We start from the raw sequence: 22,648 nt of genomic DNA on the forward strand, positions 1-22,648 counted from the left end.
CAACTCAGACAAATGGAAATTCGCTTAGTATGCAGGTTTGCTGCTGCGGGGGTATTTTATTCCTATTTGACTTGTGGTAATACCGAACTTTCATGAGAAATACATAAAACAGCTGAACAACAACAACAACACAACACTGACATTTTACGTCCCCATCAAAAGCAACATTCGGAAACACTACGCGTGCATAATTTCTAGTCTATGGGTTTCTCAAGGTTGGATTTGACTTTAGACTCGCGTGAGGAGATAAGATGTAAAGTAAAATTTCAACATGTAATAAAGAAAACTCTTCCAAAAATTCACTTTTCCAAGGACGAGGCGGAGGCTCTGTTGATCGTTTACTACAAACTGACCAAGAGAAGACCCATGGACCGCAAATACTTCAGGGACGTCATGTTCAAGTTGTTTGACTATTCCAACGACGTGTTGATAGAGAGGATATACTCCGTCTTTGGAGATGCTGCGAATAAAACGGAGCTAACGATGGAGTCTTGGGTGCTCGGGCTGTCCGTCATCTGCCGCGGCACTCTCGAGGAGAAGATCAAATACTGCTTCACCGTCTACGACATGATGGGCGACGGAATGCTGAGGAAAGACTTCATGCTGATCGCGCTCAAGAATAACTTTCGTGACGACGAGAGCAAAGAACTCTTGTTGGACTTGATAGAAACTCTCGTGAAGAAAATGGACGTCGACATGGATGGAGTAATCAGTTACGAAGACTACAGAAATTCCGTGTTGAAGAACAACTTCCTGCTGGAGCCGTTTGGCTACTGTGTGCCTTCTAGAGCCGCGATATACACATTCCTGACCACCATGACTAGTCTGGTGACGACCATGCATTCAAACAAGACCAGTCGCAGCAACCTCGAACTGGTACCCTCTAAAACCAAGTTTACTAAAATGTAAAACACGAAGATGCGGAATTTCGTTTAGGCTACGTACAAAAGTTCAAAAACATCGGCGCTATGAGCTTCGTCACAATTGTTCTCTCCGTCCAGTGAAAATTGTTAAAATCCTCTACCTACTCTAAAAAATGCAAGCCTTTTTGCAATGACAAGAATTTTACTTTACCATTTCAACCACTAATCTTAGCTACCTAATTTATTATGTTTAGCAGATTAAGGTTATGATAGTCATCTTCTGATAATCAAAACCGTGCAATCCGAGTTCACTATAAAGTTGGTGGATGTGCCCTGCGATTGTAGAAAAATCATTTTTTGTTTACACTTATAGACTAATGTTGAATATGCCGAAGGAGCTAGGTTTGGTCTGGAAGATGGGGCGATAATCGGGTAAAACCTGCTTTTGACTAAGAGCATAAATTTTGTTAAAAGAATCTAGAAATAGCAGATTATACAGTACCGGCATTGCTACCTGTCTCGTTTACAAGTACCATACAATTGTCTGACTACGTAGGCTAGTTAAAATTTGAAAATGTGACTTCATCGCAAACAAATTTCGATATCCCAACCACTCCAAAGGTATTGTGACAGCTTCTTACACAAACCATTAAAATCCACGTAAAATTATTCTTGAAGAGCTTGCGGCCACGAGTGAAGTGTTTTTGTGTCTCGGGAGCTATTTACCTATTTGGTTATTCTTCCCGCTTCTCCCCGCCTACGCTGTCAATCTAACCTAATCAGCTGCTTCCATGTGCGACCACTTCACTCTCTCACTCGCTCTCCTCTTTCTCTGTCTTCCTCCCCTGCCAAACTGTCACGGGCTAATCAAATCTGTCGCATGCCACGTTTGATTGACCCCCCCGGATATCATAATCTTGATCTTGCAGCGTTGTGTGGGCATTTGTGACTGATTTGCAGCCATAGACGATCTTTCTTGAGTCGGTAGGTTTTTAAAAAACTGGCCATGCAACAAAGATTTCTTATGCAGGGTGTGCTCACGCAATTTTAAGGAATAGGTGAAGGGACTTAATGATAATAATAATAAAAAAAAAAAAACAGATAATTTGAAGAGTGGCTCTGTTTTGCTGATTAGGCATACTACTATTCAAACTCCAGAGACCATTTTAGGTGTTTAGAAGAAAACATCCCATTTTATTGTAAAAATTCGTAGCCAGTGAATCAAAATGATTGTAGTTACACAGAGCGCTGATTAAATTGCCGGTTTTCTCAAATACACCATGCTTTAAAAACGCAAATGATAACTTATTGTGAACTATCGCATCTTTTAATATGTCGTATTCAACCATCAAAGTATCAATAAAGGAATAGATTTATAATTTCGACAGCAGCGCTTTTTAAGAGTGATGGTTGGATAAAAAATATTTATTTGAGTCAAAAATTGGCTATAGCTTTATATACGAAGATTGGATTTTTTATTTCAATATCCATAGTCAACCATTTTATGCGTTATTATTTTTTATGTTAATACCTCTGTTGCAACAAAACCAGAGGCGTCAAACAATAGGCTATTTAAATTAATTTATTGAATATTTAATAATTTTTGTCTTAATAAATACCACTTACAAATTAACGCTCAATATCTAATATCTCAATATCTCTAATTGGCTAATTAAAAACAAACCATTTACAGTAGAGCAATAAGTCATCGCGTCATAGTGATAACAATAAAGTTGACTATGGTACGACGTTTAAGGTACATTTTTAAGTTCGAATACTACTTCGACTTTGGTACTTTGATAAAAATACTCATATGATAATGTGAGATCTATAATGAATTTTATTACTAGGTTAATTTCCATAAAAATTGCCTGTACAACGTCCAGCGCTCATCAACACTTCATTGTCATATATTTTCAATTTTAATCTTCATGGAGCCAACTATTTTTGATAAATTAATATTATATAGTAAACACAACAATTTTTTCCCTAAAAAGCAACTATAGTCAGACAGCGGAATGGATCGTGAAATCATTCAAACATATTTAAATAAGTTAACGCACCTTTTTTCAAATTTCATCAAAATCTGAGAAGACAGTATCTAAAGGAGTTGTCGTACACACATTATTTATTAATTACCCTATGCCTTTTTGCAAAATCTATTATAGACTATTAAGTCTGGAGGAATTACCACAAATTCAGGAAACTGTCTTTAGCCGGCAAAATAATGTTTAACTGTGATGTTTTTTTATTGGTTTACGTATATGACCGGCGTTTTATGATTCTATGATTGTAAAGTCCGTGAGACAGGCGAAGGACTCTAAGGGATTACAGTCCTCCTTAAAAATTATCTAATATATACAAATTAGTTTTTTATAAAACTAATTCCCCCAGCTTTTATTGCATGTACCAGTTCAACTAGGGGTTTGCCAGCAGTTGACAGTTAGTCGGTGTACATTGTACAATACTGTACAATCGTCAGTTCATCTGCTTGGGGCTACAAAGCCTTTATTGAGGGCGTACACAACCATTGTACCATTGTACGTAACAATGGTCCCTCATGGTTGTTGCTTAATCTAGACGTTTCCGATCCAGCGTCCATCGATGTTTTTGATTACCAATTAGCTCAATCGTTATTTTTAAATTACAATTCCGACTGACGGAAATTAAAAGTGGGCACGAGAGGGTGCGGTGAAGTAGGCCTAGTGATGCAGATGGTCCATTATATGCAGATCATCGTAATATTAATGGGTCACTTACTGTGTATGCCAGAGAGAACGTAGATAACTCTTAAGTAATGGTTGATAATTATAACCTTTAACACAATTTTGTCACAAAGATTTTCTAGACGAGATAAAAAATATACATTTTATTTTGTTAGTGTCATCATACCATCTCCTAACCACGAGATAAAGCTTCATTTTGATTACTATGAAGACTTCCTTCATTTTTATGGGGTAAAAATAGGGTTTTCCCATTTTTGACCCTTAAAACACAAAATTTCACAATTTCTTTCCAGCCCTTTTTGTAGAGCTTAAAAAACTAATAATTTAGTATTTTGAAGCGTTATTATGCGCCTAATGGTTACGTAGAAAATTTCAAAAAACTGTAAATTTACAATTCCCATGTTATTCTTATGGATAACAAGTAAACTGTTGTAGTTTGCTTGTTAATGAGCATATTTTGATCAAATTTGGAAAATGCATTCATTTTATACTAAACTATTAACATTTTACAAAAAAAACAACTTTTTACCCTCCCTGTTGCAGCAAACCTAAGTACGTGTTAAATTAATGTTATTTAAATAGGGAATAAATGTGATATATTTAGAGAGGCATTTTAGTGTAAATCCAATCAGGCAAATGGAAATTCGCTTAGTCTGCAGGTTTGCTGCGGTGGGGGTATTTACTTGCATAATTGTAGTTTCCGTCCGTAGTCTAGGCAGGAATTGGACAGGTCAATAGGTTAGGTATAATAATAATAAAACAATTTTAGTTGTGTGATTTTATCAAGTGAAATAAAACACAATAGCTAGTTTTGAATCATCTATACTATTATATAAAAATCTAATGGTGTCTGTCTGTATGTGTATTACTAATAGGTACAAAAACTACTGAACCAACTGGGCTTAAATTATACAAAAGTATAGCTACCATACCAAGGACCATTATAGGACTATTCACATTTCGATACTGACCGTAGGCTTTGTATTGCCCCTTTGGCTTTAAAAGTTACGAGGTGAACAATTTAAAAGTAAACATTGATTGGTCTCCATGGCTGTGATGAGAACACTAACAATGTTTGTTAACATTTGCTTTGACATTTAAATGTAAACAAGAAGAACTGCTAAACTGCATATTTCACAATTTCAGACAGCTGATACAAAGAAATTAAATATAATATTTTCCATAACTATGAGGTAGCCTACGTTTATTTTAATCTAACCTTTTATCACGGATTATTTATTCATTATATAAAAATCTAATGGTGTCTGTCTGTATGTGTATTACTAATAGGTACAAAAACTACTGAACCAACTGGGCTTAAATTATACAAAAGTATAGCTACCATACCAAGGACCATTATAGGACTATTCACATTTCGATACTGACCGTAGGCTTTGTATTGCCCCTTTGGCTTTAAAAGTTACGAGGTGAACAATTTAAAAGTAAACATTGATTGGTCTCCATGGCTGTGATGAGAACACTAACAATGTTTGTTAACATTTGCTTTGACATTTAAATGTAAACAAGAAGAACTGCTAAACTGCATATTTCACAATTTCAGACAGCTGATACAAAGAAATTAAATATAATATTTTCCATAACTATGAGGTAGCCTACGTTTATTTTAATCTAACCTTTTATCACGGATTATTTATTCATTATATAAAAATCTAATGGTGTCTGTCTGTATGTGTATTACTAATAGGTACAAAAACTACTGAACCAACTGGGCTTAAATTATACAAAAGTATAGCTACCATACCAAGGACCATTATAGGACTATTCACATTTCGATACTGACCGTAGGCTTTGTATTGCCCCTTTGGCTTTAAAAGTTACGAGGTGAACAATTTAAAAGTAAACATTGATTGGTCTCCATGGCTGTGATGAGAACACTAACAATGTTTGTTAACATTTGCTTTGACATTTAAATGTAAACAAGAAGAACTGCTAAACTGCATATTTCACAATTTCAGACAGCTGATACAAAGAAATTAAATATAATATTTTCCATAACTATGAGGTAGCCTACGTTTATTTTAATCTAACCTTTTATCACGGATTTTTTATTCTAAAACTATGTCAATGATTATAGAAAAAAAATCTATAACCGTTGCTGTATCAACTCCGGCTCTGCTTTGGATTTTTTAAAGCGTCTAAGTTATGAAAATAATGTTATTGATATGTTTTCATGGAAACAGTATTAAAATTGTAGTATATATGTTTCATATGAATTTGGAGGCTACTTTAAATAAATTCTAACTGCTTAACATGTGTTAGATTAACTTAACATAACTTGCACATCACATTGTTTTTTATATGTATATTTAGGTAAATTGAGTTATTGTATTTTGCTAAACCTATGCTTAAATTAAACTAAAGAATATAATCAATAACTAAATTGTACGTTGATTTTTGTTTTCTAAAATCTGTTGTATATATGTAACTATATTTAATTATCAAATGCTAATACAAAATAATCTTATTTTATCTTAACATAGCTTTCAGTTAACATTTACTTTATTTGATACATTTATTATTTGTGTTTTGCCACACCACTGATTAAATTAAACCAAGAAAATATCATAAAACTAAGCAGTAGTCTACACAGTGTTCTTTTGTTTCTGAAATCAATGAATTATCTGTTACTATGTTTACTTAATGGTAAGTGTGAAAATGTAAAGGTAATGGACGATGGAACTGATAAAAAAACGAGTTTGTATATTAAGTTGTTTGTTGATATTTTTGTAGAGTAGAATCAGTGATGCAATGAAACATATACTGTATTTGCTATTACATTTTTTAGCCCTTGATGCTTTGATAATCATATTAGTTTTGTCTGCTGTCTTTAATGCTCAATTATTTGTTTACATTTTATTATAGTACCTATAGATATAGTTTCTTTAATATTAAAAAAAAACTGTATTGATAAGGCACAGCAATATTTCTTAAGTTTATAACAGCTGACTTAGTTTTGCTAATGATTTATTGTGAGTGAAGAAACTGAACATGGAAGGATTTGTGATTTAATATAAAGAAGAGTGAAATTTAACAAAATGTTCATTAAAATTTAATAATTAGTATTTTTGCAACTTCAAAATTGAAATTTAAAATGTCAATAATCAATTAATAGATATGTAAGATGAAGGTAAATCATGTATGTCAAATGTTTTATTCGAAGATTTGGTAAGTATGTTTTTCTCATATCAGCCTACACAAGATTTAAAATTAATCAAAACCAAAATGGTAGTATCCACTATTTGCCAGATTTAAAAGTCGTATAACTTAAACGTTTCTATTAAGGCTATAAAAGTTGAATTTTGTTTCTAAAAGCGTTGGCGGATGTGTAACTATTATATGCAACAGATGTAAAGATTAAAATGTTTCTATTTTGTGACCTCTTCCCGTTGCAAAGCACGGGTACAACAGCTAGTAAGATATAAAATAATCCTGGAGCCGCCCCTGGCGGAAGCGAGTTGCATAATTCACTTAAGTGATGTAAACACGCTCTTGCGTAACGTAACCATTGACTTCGGTAACGTACAAGATTTTACCTAACCCGACTATATACAGGGGGTTAAGTACAATATTTATCATTATCCATTTCACTAATCTTCTAACGGTAACGTTCTTTTACAAAAAAAAAGATAGGTAAGATAGGAAAATTCTTTAAAGCATAACAATAAAATTCAAGCGCACAGCTGATTTCTAGCGTTGAACGTCGTTGGCTCCATAGAGGTATATTTTTTAAGTAGAGCATTCAATGTTATTTAAATGGGTTTCATTACTTCACCGAGTGAGTTTTTGAAACTTGACTTCACTCGTGAAGTAAATAAGGTGTATACATCACGCTTGGGATAGGGAAGTTTAACATGGCGGGTTAGGTAATAGTTATTTATATTACAAGCGTAGTAAGAGCGTTTTTACATCACGCAGGTCCGCGAGTTGCATAATTTACCTAAGTGATGTAAACACGCTCTTGCGTAACGTGTAACGTACAAGATTTTACCCTACCCGACAATATACAGGAGGTTACGAACAATATTTTTCATCATCAATTTCACTCATCTTCTAACAGTAACGTTCATTGACAAACAAAAACTAGGTTAGGAAAATTCTTCAAAATATAGTCTAACAATAAAATTCAAGCGCACAGCTGATTTCTAGCGTTGAGCGTCGTTGGCTCCATAGAGGTATATTTTTTAAGTTAAGCACTCAATGTTATTTAAATGGGTTTCATTACCTCACCGAGTGAGTTTTTTTCAACTTTACATCACTCGAGAAGTAACGAAGTTGTATACATCACGCTTGGGATAGGGAAGTTTAACATGGCGGGTTAGGTAAAATACATTACAAATGACATAGTGATAAACATCATTGTTTCGTTATTTTTGTATACGGCTAGTAGATTTAATATTTAACACAGCTGAGTTAGGCCACACTTAATGAAAAGAAAAATTATTAGAGAGCAGACAATAAGAAAAAGTTTAATAATGAAATGCTATAATGGATATAACCATTGTAAGTCACCGCTAGGTGCTGCTGCCGTACAGATTCGTAACAGTTTGCCTAATCACCGCTAGCTAGGTGCTGCTACCCAGGTTCGCAACAGTTCATCGAGTCACCACTACGTGTCGCTGAAATTGAATTGTCTAATCCATCGATGTATAACCACAACTTGACTTGATATAACAGTTTGTTATATATCGATGGTCTAATCCACACATTTGTTTATTCATTTACTAATAACTAATTTAAGCAGTATACAAATTTAGAAACAGAATTGGCTTAACCTATAAATAAAATTAGCTATACACCTATACTTAAGGGTACATCTCCATTTAAAGCCGTGCTAATTAACTAAGAACCCTTTTTAATAATTGACTCTCGCAGTGAGTGCCTGAGACCAATGATTGGCTTATAACACTAATATAATATAATACCTATTTCACCCAAATTGTAGAGTGGTAGGATCCACGTTTAACGTTACCTAACGACGGGAAAGGGCCACGGATGTGATAAGATTTAATTTAAATCCCATGTATGCTAAATTAAATGGTCGATTATATTAATTTTTTTAGAAGAAACATTTTGTTTCTCCGTTTTTGTCATAAAAGTATATATTTATTTAATTTTAACATCTGTCCTTATTCTTTGAGTAAAAAGCTTTTGACTCTCGCAGTGATTATTTGATGGTTCTACAACACCATGTTGGAAGTAAGACCACGGTGGTCACCTTTAATACTTTTATCCGATAGTAAAATACATACGAAAGTAGGTATTTAAGCAAAGTATGAAAGGAGATGATGAGTGGTGCGATCTTGTTGTCTGTTAGTGTTTACTGACTTAGGCCCGACATGTCCTTTTAGGACCGATAATTAATAGTCCACAGCCAATGACAACTATAAAGGAGCCACAGTTTATAGTGTAATTGGAACCCCATGCATCTTAAGAAAGGTTAACCTAACCTCTACATAAAGAAAATTTAAATTTTATATACTCTTTGAAAAGCCGAGAGTTATGTCTCTTACCTGAGACCAATGATTGTCTTAAAAAAATATACTTACCACTACCTGTGTAATCTCAGTGCTATGGAGAGAGCGGAATTGAAAAGCTTTGTTAACCATATTTACTGAATGAAACATCTTTAATCGTTACTAGAGGTCAAAATACCTTATTCCGTCTTGGGATCAATGTCACCGATGGGCGGCAACCGGTTCCGATGGTTCCAACGCGGCAATGGGGTCGTCATCAAGCGTAGAGGGAACATAGAATCCACTCCGAAGAGGTCGTCGAAAGTCAAAATAAGTAACGAAGAACAATTAACATATAAACAAATTTTTACAAAACACTTGTCACAAATCGATTGTATACCGTCATTATTATCACATACGGCATGGAAATCACATAATTTATAATGCATACACATCCTCAGGGATTTAAATGGTAACAAACACATCAACTGTTCCAGCATCAGACGGTGTTTACAAGTAACGACGGGGTGTTGTCAGCCACAGAGGTATTCCAACAGAGAGTGAGTTTAGTGCCAGCTGGTTCAGTGTACGGCAAAGGCTCCATAAACCTAACAGCCATTAGGGAGACGGATGCCGGATGGTACGAGTGCCGCATCTACTTCCCTAACAGAACACCCAGCACTCGACCCAACGGCACCTGGTTCCATCTATCTGTGGACGGTGAGTATGAGAGGTGACATAAATGAATTATTGGCATGGAATTGGTTGTTATAGTAGAACCTCGTTCACACAACCCTCAATAATAAGACAACCTCAATTACAAGTGAATTTTTTAAATCCTCTTGAAAAGTTCAAAACACATAAATGTTAAATAAAACTCTACTACATCACTATTTCCGTCCAAGCGTTGTAATGTACCCATCTTGGGTACATGTTTTTTCAATTGCAACAACTCAACTCAGAATCTTTAAAACAAGTTGCTTTGAGAAGGCTCAGCTGATGTTATGGAGGCAAGATTGACGTGAATGACTAGTGAAAGGTTGCCCTTTTAATTTAGACATAGTTTGCATTACCTCAATTAGGTGGGTTAACTCAACAGGTAACCAATGTGAGGGGATTGTTGCAGAGGACGAGCTAACTCAGTGCAAAGAAACAAAAAACTAAATATTAAATCCAATTAAAAAAGTACAAACGATATTGCCTCGTACAGTTACCGGCAATAGTAAGTGACTTCAAAATACTTAATTTTGTTATGTTGCTTACAAACCTTCAAATAGGTTGCTTGGATCTGGTTATACCCAGATAAATAGTAAAATGGCTACGGTACATAACGTCTCTTTTATATTGATAACATTGGTAATTTCAGGAGGTAATCTGCTCACAATACCTCCCACCAATCAGACCATCATGGAGGGAAAGGCAGTGGAACTCACCTGTGTGTCAAAGGAGGCAGACTTCTCCATCAGCTGGTATAAGGTAATAACGACATTCTTAAGTCGTAAGTCAACCATTCAGCAAACAATAAATCCTTTGTAAAAATATGATTGCTGATCTGTATAAAAGGTGGTAATTCAAAATCTGTTGTACTGTATTTTTTGTTAGTTACAACGCTGGTGATATTTTGTAATTCATAATATTATACACTACTTAAGGAAAAAAAATCCAAACCCCAAAGACTTCTTTGGTTCAAAAAATATATATGTTGCAGGATGGGGTGTTGCTGTCTGAGTTACCAGAACTGCTCGCCAGGTCTTGGGTGGCTCCACAAGGCTCTTTGACCATTAGACAAACCAACATGGCTGACTTGGGGCTGTATACCTGTGAAGTGGTTAACCAGATGGGGGAGAAACAGGCGGCCAGTGCTTACCTCAATGTAACATGTGAGTAGTGTTACGCTACAGCCAACCACAGAGCAAGGGAGAGGGAAGAATGAGGATCTAGACATTGCCTATTGGATAGAGCAGCCATCTCATGAACCACTTAAGCCAACTTTTATCCAGATAGAACAGTGGAATGAGCCACCTACACATATTGTTGATTTTAAAATTCTTATAGACAAATTACAAAATTATGGGTTTCGAGGGCCATCTCTACAATTCTTTTCATCTTACCTAAACAATCGTAAACAAATAGTAAGTATTAAAGGCAATACGTCACAAGAAAGGAATGTAAAATGGGGCGTTCCCCAAGGCTCAGTCCTTGGTCCACTTTTATTTTTAATTTATTTTAATGACCTTCCATTGGCAGTGAAGAGTCAAACTATTCTTTATGCTGACGATACAACATTTTTTCATGTAAACCCCAACCTAACAGAACTAAAAAATCTTGTCCATGAAACAAAGCTAAAAGCATCAAATTGGTTTAATGCGAATGGATTTTTGCATAATGAAGAAAAAACCCAAAACATGATTTATACACTAAAACAAATCCCCACTATGAGTGATCTAAATACAGCTGTAAAATTTTTGGGCCTTCAAATTGATAATCAACTCACATGGAATGCTCACATCGATTATTTATCTTCAAGATTGTCTCGTGTGGTGCATCTTTTAGATCGTCTGGTAGATCAGGTTCCTAAGAAATATGTAAGGACGGCCTATTTTGCCTACTTCCAGTCAATCATAAGATACGGATTGGTGCTTTGGGGTGGTAGTGGTAGAATAAAAGAAATTTTGATTCTCCAAAAAAGGGCTTTAAGAGCTAAGACAGGGACGCACCCTGATCATTGCAAACCTCTTTTTATAGATCTGCAAATTCAAACTGCAGTAAATTTGTTCATTTATGATCTGATTGTTTATATATTAAAAAACCCTGAATATCTTCAATTTAATAATCACAGTCACAACACTCGTTTTAAAAATACTGCGCTGTTAGAATCCCATCGTCTTAGTAAAACTAGTAATTGCCACATAATTTTATCAATTAAAGTGTACAATTCAGTAAAAAATAATATAAATTTTCATTCAATTAACAAATTTAAGGCTATGTTTTATAATTATCTACTTCAGAACCCTTTTTATAGTCTGGATGATTATTTTAAACTGGGAGAAATTGTCCTTTAGTTTGGTTTTAATTTTTAGTTAAGAATGTGAATGGAGTTGAATGTTAATTGTAATATTTGGCCTGTAAGAGTATTTTGTTGTTTATTTTAAGACTTGGTTTGAAAACTGCAAATAAACTTTGTCAATGATATGTAAATGTATCCTTATGGCAAATAAAGATTGATTGATTGATTGATTGGGCTACAGTTGAAATTGTACTTTCTCTCTCATTTTTCCAATGATATTTTATATTGCACACAAGATGCTATGGTTTACAGTAAAGGTCTTATCAGTTTGGCCTTATAAAACTTGGTGCAACAGAAACCAATGATTAGATAAGGTGCACCAAACATTCACCTTCTCAATATCCCTAGTATGCTTCTATGAAAATGGGGATTTTCAGATCCCCATATCCTGACATTATGTCTGTTAAATCTACGCTGAACAGCAATAAGAGACTTAGTTTCAATGAACAACTCGACAACTGCGCCTTCACTCGAGGGTCCATCACAAAATGTTACTGTTGAGTTTGTGTTCTTCCTACAACAATGTAAGAAGGTACTGATGCTAATCAAAACTGCTGATTATAAAAATTGTTGAATTTTCCTAACAAATAATGAAAACTAGAAGTTTATACCTCAAATACAGGATGTGTGAGACAAAGCTAAAATCTATAAGCTTTTTTTTAGAAACACCCTGTATTTTTACTTTTTGACTCAATAGATACTATAACATGTTTACATTCCAGATCCAGCTAAAGTGGTATACTCTCCCCGTGAAATGTTTCTCCCCTACGGCAGACCGACTCTTCTCGACTGCCACTTCCGTGCCAATCCTCCTCTCATCACCCTGCGATGGGAGAAAGATGGTTTCCTCTTTGATCCACTCAATGTGCAAGGGGTCTTCTATCGTAAAAATGGATCACTCTACTTCGAAAAAGTAGGTTTGTATTTTTTGTTCTTTTATTTTATACTAGCAGTTACCCGGCGCGTTTTAAATGGTAATTTGTTCTTTACGGTAAAAAATATAAATGTTGCATTACTAACAGTTAATTCAGTATAAATTATTATACTAACTGATATCATATAAATACAATAATTATCGCATCAACAGTGCATAGGCTACCTATAAATATCCACAATTCCTGAACTCCAAAATAGCTGGATTACAAGACAAATTTTATATTATTTTAATAATAAATGAAAACTTACAATTTCCCCCCGTGTTTTATTTCTTCTCTATTCACAAGAAATATCAAAGATCCTTGATACTTCTATCAAGAAACACTTTTCTATGAGTTACATATTCATAAATTTCTTTCTTACTCACAATTTTATCCAAACCATACCCCCAAAACAAATATTTATTTTAACAAAACAAAAAAGGTCACATATTTATCAATTCAGACACAAATATACTACCGTACATCATTCCCGGTTATATTTTTGTAAGTGAAATACATTTCAACTATTATTACTTCATATCACAAACATGTATATTTTTAATTAAGAATAATTTTCTTCAGGTAGATGAGACACATTCCGGGGAGTACACTTGCACTCCGTTCAACTCCCTAGGCACTGATGGCCCGTCACCCCCCATACACGTTGTAGTGCAACGACCCCCGGTGTTTACAGTTACACCCCAGAACCTCTACCTGCGCAAGGTAGGAGACAGCATTGAGATACCTTGTGACGCCTTGGATGGCGACGGCACACATCGCCCAACCATAGTCTGGTTTAAGGTGAGAGTCAATTTATTTGAACCCAATATAAGTCTAAGTCTAAGTTTAAGTCTATATCGTTCGATAATAACCAGACTTTTTTGTTTTTTTTTTCTGGTTGGGTTAGGATTCTCATAGTCCTGAGATTTAAATTCATTGTTGGAAAATTTTTCAAAGTCAGGTGTTTGGGGAGAAATCACATGTTAAAGACCTTCGTTTACAGACAGCTCGAACACCCATAGTTTGACGACGTTCCAACTGAAGAACTTTAGAAGTTCCTGAAGCTGAGGATGGTGTTTTACACTGAAACATGTCCTGAACAAACTATTTAAGCTGTCTGGGAGAGTTAAGGCCATTTAGTCTTGCATTATGTCCAGGGGTCCAGGGGCAGCTCAGGGGTTAAATATGGATTTAAAACCATCAAACCTCAGAGGGTAAGTTTTTTTACCTCAATCCATCCAGTTTTTACCCCGGTGATATGCCAATTGCCCAGGTACTGATAACTGGAAAATCAAAGAGATCAGCCGTACTATAGGTATTCAAGTTCGGTTTCCATGTCGTAATGAGAAGAGAATGAATCAGGGTCCAACTCCAAAGGAAGCTTCTCATACTGAATATACTAAGATGACTGGGACGGATTGACATGGTGGCTGGTGTGGATTAACGTCCGCACGAGTGGGTACTACGACTATCCGCAGTACTATCCTGATAATTAGACCAATTAGTATATACCAAGGTAAAAATGTGGTTCGGATTCCACTATAAACTGTAGGTTCCTTAGTTGCCATTAGCTGTATGGACTATTAATTAACAGCTGTGTCTAAGGAATGTCGGCCTTATTCACTAACAAGACTACAAGATCGCACCACTCATCCTACACTCATCTCCATTCATACTTGGCTTAAAATATACTTTGTATGGTTGCCATTTAAAAGGAAGTTAAGTAAAGTATTAAAGCAAAGACCTTGTTTTGCTAATTTTATCATCCATCAATAACAATTTATAAAGTGACGTTGTTGGTGCGGCTAAATATATCCTTTGATAAGCATAGCCATGGGAGTAAGTAAGTAAAGTAAATTGTATAGTGAAATAATCAATGACAATGAGAAAGGTCGGAGGACCAATTTTTGTACAAAAACTACTTCATCAAGCCTCAAAAGGGCTCTCTCTCTCTATTTTCTCTATGTAACACAGAGCTTTTAAGAGTTTAAAAGAAGGTGCCACTTTGAACCATCAAAATGATTCTAGAAAGACGGAACACCGTTGCCAACTGGGCGAGCGTTTGTGACAGGAGGCAACCTGACAGTGACTAACATCCAAGAGAGTGACAGTGGACTGTACCAGTGTGTGGCTAGCAATGAAGCTGCCACCATCACAACGGAGACTGAGATCATGGTGGAGAACACGGCTCCAAGACCTCCACATAACCTCACTTCTGAGTCTACCACTACCAGCATCACAGTACGGTGGCTGGCAGCTGGCGGCCGAGCCAACACCGAGTACAGCATTTGGTGGGTATAAAGAGTGCTTGAATAAAAAAATTGTTGGAGCAAACTGACTCATAGTTTCTTCCATTGCTTGAAATTAAAATTGACCAACCTACTGATTTTGGTGGGAAACAAATTTTTTAATTAAAGAAAGTGAAGATACTACAATTGGTACCGGCATAGGCATAACGAAGTGCATGAAAATCTTGTGATCCCTAAGATGCCCTCAACAACAATCAGAAGCACAGAGAAAACATGCTTATGGAACAAGCGTGTGCTTTTAGTTCTGGAATGGTGGGGCTGAAATACACTAGTAGCGAGCAAGGAAGAGCCTGAACGGGTATTGTAGCCCTTAAGTGTGTTGCATATTCTTTATCAAAGTTCCACTAGCATTGGAACGGAATATAAAAACTTGTTTTTATGGAGCAAGATAATTATTACAAGTTTTATAAAATATTTTAATGGTTCAGGTATCGACCCTCTGACGTGCCAGAGTGGCGTACCATGAGGCTACAGTCCCGGGGCTCCACAGAGGCGACCATCAGCAACCTACTGCCGGGGCGAGAGTATGAGCTGATGGTATTGAGTCAAGATACCCAGGGCGACGGTATGTTCAGTAAGGCTTTCCGTGCCAGGACTAAAGGTAAGGGTGTATCAATGAAGAATGAGGTTTGTTCAGTAAAAATAATTAACATTCTCATTGATATAATGTTGATAGTAAGTCACTCTGATGTTAGGTTTGGTGTAAAATACTAATAAATCAGTTGACGCAATCTACAGTCCACATGGGCGTGTTTGGCTATTGGGGCAAAAGTGGAATGCAGCTTTGGATTGGTAGTTATGCTGATATTGCGTATAACTCCTACTCTAAGTTGCAAGATTGATAAGAAAATTATCACCTGGTTAACACCACCTTTTTACACCCAGCTTATGAGTACGGTAAAGATCATTCAATATTCAACCGCAGCTTTTCCCATTCCCAGAGTAAAACAAGGGTTAAAGGATTCAACACAGTACAGTTACAACAAATAGTCTGAGTGTAAATAGTACTTAGTAATAGTAATCATGTGAGACTTGTTTGAACAAAAACCACTACAAGTCTAAATGTTTGTAGAAATTACCGAAAAATTGAGCTTTTCTTCAACTTTGTACGCAGAGAGATCTGCTCTACATTAAATAGACAATCAAAAACTTAGATTTCTCATCTTAGGTAGAAAACACTACTAGCTTTAAGAGTTTCTTATAACCATAGAGTTTATAAATAATGTTAATTATATTTACTACCGAACTAGTTCAAAAGCTTTCTGGTTTGTTTAATTTTTTTTTAACTTTCATCAGCTCCAGCGCCAGGGATCGTTGTCGATAGTCCTGCCAGTCCACAGCCGTGGCACACCCCTACTAACGCACCTATTGGTAAGAAAATATTTTAAGCTCTGTAAACATTTGATTTATTTAGCTTCAATTATTAAGAATTCTAGTTGTGCAATCATAAAATAGAAGACCATTCATAAAATATCAATTGTCATCAATAATCAGGTGGCAACCCATTATCATAAGTTCATGTTAATCACCACTAACCCCAAGTAGTCAAACTAAGCGAAGAAGTTAAGTAGTCGCTAGTAGAAGTGTTTTGGCCCATTACAATATTTTAAAAACTTGGATTTTCTGTAACAAATGGTATTTTTTATCCTCAGAGCCATTCCAACAGATCTCCCGTCCCGAGAATGTGCGGGTGGACCTATCACCCGACGGGTATCGGGTGGAATGGGACCCACCTGCCATGGGTGTAGACATCCTCTCACACTACATAGTCCGATGGTACAGACACGGGAACCAGCAGTTGGCTGAGACTATGGAAACTACAGACCACTTTGTTGAGAGTAAGATAAATGTGCAAGATGTTATACTTTGTTTTTTATTTAAAATTCTTGATAAGAATCTCATTTGAACCTTCCTGCAATTGGAAATACGTCTTGTGATTGCGAGAGAAAACGCATGCATAACTACTGGTACTTCCATCTGTAAAAAAAATAGTTTACGGAGCAACTAAACAGGTACATTAGGTTAAGAAAATAAGTTTGATGTTGGAAATGTGATGTGTGAAAATATCTCTTACGAGGGCATAAAACTTCTTCAATGAGTGGCAAAAGGAAAAACCATAAATAATTCTTGCATATGAAATGGGTGCATTTTGCATGGTTGTGATACTTTTATCTGAGGAATTATTAGGAACTAGGTGAAAACCGTCGAAATCGACGGGGACTTTCAAGGCTTACGCTAATTCATCTAACTGCAATAAATTGAGTGAAACTATACATTCTTTGAGCATTTAGCATTGTTTAAATAGTAATAAGTGTAAAAACAATATTGATATTAATTGTATTGAACCTTTAATTAGTATTAAAATCGTATTGGTGGATTTGTTGTAGTTAAAGACTTCCGCGATTTCATCAGTGATAAAGATAATCAGTGATAAAGATAATTCAAGCCATAAAGATTAATCTATGATTTTATTTGAGAAAAAATATCTGTTTGTTGAGAAGACACGTTATAATTTCTAAGGGAGGTTCATCCGTTACTGTGTAAGTTTGATTTTCCTTCGTCATGTCGCGTCAGTTCATATCGTAATTTTGTGCCAATGAATAACCCTCTAGTTTTGAGAAATTGGTTGTGGGGTTACTGTTAAAGCTAATAAGACACTTCTGCACTTAACACAATCGGAGATTTTTCCAATGATTGAAAACATGTATGACAATAATCTCATGAGATGATCTGTGTAGAATAATATGATGAATATAGCCAAAAGTGGTGAAAAAGGCAGACACCAACCCGTACAATAGATATAAGATAGTTCAATAAGAAATAATTGTAAGAGTTACTGTGATAAAGGATTTTCCACTGATTTAGTAATGGAACGTTATATTGCAAGAACATGACATGATACAGAAGAAAATCAATTTTAAAATCAGAAAATAACATTGCAAATACTTATTTTGGACAATTAAGAAACTCCAAATAAATGCGTGTTGTTTAAAATAAAATTTTAAAATTAACAGCTGTTTTATTAAAAAGTATTATCCACATAAAATGTAAACAAATCTGTGGAGGGATTTTTAAAGGCTTCTGGGGCAGATCCCTAAGGGAATTTACTTCGTTTTTCTTTTGATAACTCATCTACAGACCAATACATTTCTTTGGACACCTCTACCAAGTTTCTACGCCCAGCCGTTCTCTCAAATTAGTGGAGACAAAGTTTCCAATTAAATATTTAGATTCCCCCATGTTAATCTTATGGGAGAAAACCCAACTTTGATGGAAGATCCTGCTTAAACTAATTAAAATTTCAAAAAATGAAAAACACTTTGCAAAACTACAGATTAGGGTCATTTTTTTGACACTTTAATAATTAAAATCGGTCCAAAAATGAGGGAGGAGTTCTGTTTACAAAAATCGGCTTAGCGTATTATATATATAGATTTTAAAATTATGTATGTCTAGTAATAAATAATTTTTGTATGATGTCTCGTATGTGTTGTATGACTGAGAATCTACTGTAGTATGCTCATGAATGTTTACATGCTATATCAAAAAGGTAGTAAAATGATATTTTTTAAAAAGTTTTGCAAATTATCTTTCAACAGTGGTTTCAGAAATCAATTTAAGACTATCAAGTAAAAGTCTATAGTAGACCTAATAAACACGTTAAAGTTATGTATCCATCGAAAAAATCAATGTATGACCAGAAACAACCTACTATTAGTGATCAACTATATTAATATTCAGATGAAGTATAACTTGCTAACCCAAAAAATCATTGCCCAGTACCTCATTTAGAAGAACAGTCGACTTATGTCTTCACAGTAACAGCTGTAACATCCAGCAAATACACGGCAGACAGTGATCGTCTGACGCTGCAGGTGCCAGCGTACGGTAGAAACAAGGTAACTTTAAACATTTCCAAATACTACAAATATCAAGTATGGAGTCACAGTTCAGATAGTGGTTGTTAATTATGACGAAAATTCTGAACTAGTTCACCTAGTTTTTAATACACTCTAGTCTTAAGTAGACATCCTGTTCCCATGTCGAAGGTGAGGTGAACGAAAATCAACGAGAATGAGTTGATCCACTGTCGGAGTGTGCTAATGTCTATCAAATACAATGTTTTAGCCAGGCAAACCGAAAGAACACTTACTGAAAACAAGCGTCTGTTGTGTTACATTTATACTGTATCAAAGTTTCAATAACTGACAGTGTGAGTGTGGCTGGTGGCTCACTCTCTGAGTGACTAATTTACCACTGTTTGATTTGAATAAAAAATTGAATACCCTAATATATGAAAATCAATTTTATTAAACTTAAAATTGTCAGTAAAATAATGTTGTCTTCAGAAATGAATGAGCTGATAAATCTTAGTTATTTTAATTGACACCATTACGACAGGGATGTAGAATAATTTAATTCAGTCTTCCGGTGAACCGCATCAAGTCGGGTATTCATGAGTCTCGGCTTTGCCGCTGAGGATGCCTCATCGCAGAATGGGCTAAATATCTGGTTTTGTAAATAGTGTGAATGTGGATACCTACCAACTTGACGTGGCTCCCACCGGAAGATTGAGAATACAATTATGACACTGGGAGATTAAGCCTACAAATGAAGGTGTAGAATAAGTTCAATAAAGCAATCATAAACCAAGGACATTCAGCAGAACTTGGTAAACATCAGGTATAACTGACTAAGACAAACTTTACGAAGTTTTCCATCTGACTTCAAAACGTTTGCAGCACCCTTTCCCTCGACATCAACCTTTAAACTCCAACCATTCGTTAAAAAAAAACTTGATTAAGCAAAACAGCCCCCCTTACGTAGATCCCAACTACTAAAACTGGAAATTCAGAAAATATTTATTAAAAATGGGCCGTTAACATTTCAGACACAAAAGATTTTGCTAAATGTTCTATTAAAAAGTCAGGGAACAATTAATTAGACCGAGAACATATTTTTTCATCTGTAATACAAGGTTAATTTAATCCCAACAAGAGTAATATATATATATATATGCAAACAAATATTTCTGTTTGTCAAGGTGGCGACCATTGCGACTGTCATGTGCGTTGCACTTCTGCTTGCTGCCGTCGCGACTGTGTGGTACGTGCGACGATGGTATCGCAACAGTGGTGTTAAGTCGCACATCACCAGCACGTGAAAACACAACGCGACACACTCCGGGAAACATTATCTGCGGATGAGACTGTGACTGTGTAGACAAAGCCAGGGTAAACTAAGTTGGAGATTGCAATTAATGTAAGAAGCACTACGTTGAATAGAGAGAAACTGATTGTAAAAGTAGTTAATATAGGTAATAATGTAATAGTTACATTGAGGTTATACTTGTAGTCTGTTTTACAAATTACTATGACCTTAACATCTTGCTGTCGAGAAAAATCTGTATTAGACTTATGAAAATTCTTTCAGAACAATTTTATTTTATAACTTAGAATGTAAAGATTTCTGATTCTGGTCTGGCAAAAGTAGTAAACCAACAAGTTGCATGATTTTGTTTTTAACTAGAAAAATAGAGCAAGAAGGTTTATGCAAAATGTATACGGAAAATCATAGGGTTGTGTAGAGTGTTGTTAATTATAACTGTGGTTTATTGATCGAAACATTGGCCTGTTAAATAACTATTCATGTTTCAACAAACACCATCTTACGAAGCAATGTACCATCAGAAGATATGGCTAAATTATCAAATTAATGCACTTCCACTTTTTGGACCACTAGAGAAATGACAATGCACTTCATTTGGTCTATCTATGGTTTGTTAAATGAGATCTAATAGGCAGTAATTGACAATGTTCAAATACAGTATTAAAATAACTCAATATTGTAAAAAAATGTCTTGTAAGTAAGTCAAAATGATTGAATGAAATAATCTTGGTTTATCTGTATTGTGAAACTTTGTAGCTTTGTTTGCAACATTCATGTTTCTGAAATTCTCAATTATTGAATTCATAAGTATTGATAAAACTATTGATTGCCCAGCATCGTACACTCATCACTAACTTGTTCTTAGCCAAAAATATGCATAAAAATAGGAACTATGCAAAGGAAATATGCATAAAGGAAATATGCAAAAATATGCAAAGGAACTTGCGATGAAATGGAATTTAAATATGAGTTTTATTAAAATGTACTAATCATAAAAATTACTTTAAGAGAAGATAAAAAGCATTTACATAGTATATTAAATTTCCTATATTTAGAATATAAAATTCCTTCTTACAAAGGACTCATTGCCAAAGATCTTAGTTTCTAGATCATTAAAATATCAATGAGTATCTAGTTTGAAACATACATTAGTTTTTAAAGTTTTGCCATTTAGTGTATAAGTTTTTGTAATAAAATGTAATTATGTATGTACGTATGACTCATTTTCCCTCCCATGTGTTATATTTTTACCATTATGTCTAGGTTCGATGCAGTTTTAACCTTGCATACCAACTCCCTCCTACTTCATCCTAGTGATGTGCGATACGTATCGTATCGTATCGGAATATCGCGATACGCGAGGGACGATACGATATTTCGATACGATATTTGAAAAACGATACGTATCGTATCGCCTAAAACGATATTTGTATTTATATCGGCACATAGAGCGATACGATTAATGTCAAAACGATATTTTTAAGCTTTTTTTGTGCAGGCCGAGCAAACTGCAAAATCTGTACTCTGTGGATGTATAGTTTGAAATAGGAGTTTTTGACGTCTGTATTTTTGGTTTTTACTAGATAATGTACCAGTCCCATCCCCATCCCAGTCCAGTCCATTTCCACTAAAGGTCGGCCGCTTAGAAAACGACCTCCTCCAGCATTGGTTTAGCATTAGCGCGCAGGTCGTTTTCTAAGCGGCCGAACTATAGCGTGCTATCTAGCACTAGCAGTGCAGAGTGTGGGAACTGTCTGTGGCAAATGGCAATTACATTAATGTATGTACATTAATGTATCTGCAATCCTAAAATGCTATGGGAAGGATAGGGAAGCAGGGCCAAGACAAAGGGAGTTGTGAAGGAAGTAGTAAAGGCGAGCAGTGTGGAGTGTGGAAATGGATTAATGTATCTGCAATACTAAGACTGTTTTCAGAGTAAACTAATGATTTTCCCCGAGCAAAGCTTGGTCCCCAGGTACTTATATAAATTTGCCGTTTCTAGGTTAGGTAAGGGAGGGGGGAAACGATACGATACGTATCGTTTTTCGATATTTTTGACGATACGATTCGCGTATCGCGATACAGACGCCCGATTCAATACGGCGATACGATATTTTTTTCCG

At 35.3% G+C, this 22,648-nt stretch overlaps 2 protein-coding genes across 2 annotated transcripts; both read left to right on the top strand.

Annotated features, from left to right (window-relative positions):
* Positions 1-201: 201 nt before the first annotated feature.
* On the top strand, positions 202-909 carry LOC128985181 (calaxin-like). The gene has a single exon (XM_054404564.1). It carries the CDS (start codon positions 202-204, stop codon positions 907-909), a length of 708 nt encoding a protein of 235 aa, XP_054260539.1.
* Positions 910-8,095: 7,186 nt separating this feature from the next.
* On the top strand, positions 8,096-21,708 carry LOC128985182 (protein borderless-like). The gene is made up of 12 exons (XM_054404565.1): positions 8,096-8,110; positions 9,561-9,783; positions 10,430-10,539; positions 10,772-10,943; positions 12,853-13,043; positions 13,630-13,848; positions 15,076-15,338; positions 15,785-15,957; positions 16,653-16,727; positions 17,009-17,194; positions 19,137-19,255; positions 20,401-21,708. Exons 1-12 carry the CDS (start codon positions 8,096-8,098, stop codon positions 20,518-20,520), a joined length of 1,866 nt encoding a protein of 621 aa, XP_054260540.1. The 3' UTR covers positions 20,521-21,708.
* The last annotated feature ends 940 nt before the right edge of the window (positions 21,709-22,648 follow it).

Source organism: Macrosteles quadrilineatus, unplaced genomic scaffold, assembly GCF_028750875.1.
Source record: "Macrosteles quadrilineatus isolate MER2022 unplaced genomic scaffold, UCM_ALF_1.0 Scaffold_2__2_contigs__length_208266976, whole genome shotgun sequence".
NCBI lineage: Eukaryota > Metazoa > Arthropoda > Insecta > Hemiptera > Cicadellidae > Macrosteles > Macrosteles quadrilineatus.

Excerpts from the sequence above, each read along its gene's own strand:
- LOC128985181 (XM_054404564.1), top strand. The coding sequence starts at position 202 with ATGGGTTTCTCAAGGTTGGATTTGACTTTAGACTCGCGTGAGGAGATA.
- LOC128985182 (XM_054404565.1), top strand. Across the intron at positions 10,944-12,852 it reads TGCTTACCTCAATGTAACAT|ATCCAGCTAAAGTGGTATAC; the intron begins GTGAGTAGTGTT and ends TTTACATTCCAG. Across the intron at positions 13,849-15,075 it reads CAACCATAGTCTGGTTTAAG|AAAGACGGAACACCGTTGCC; the intron begins GTGAGAGTCAAT and ends AAATGATTCTAG.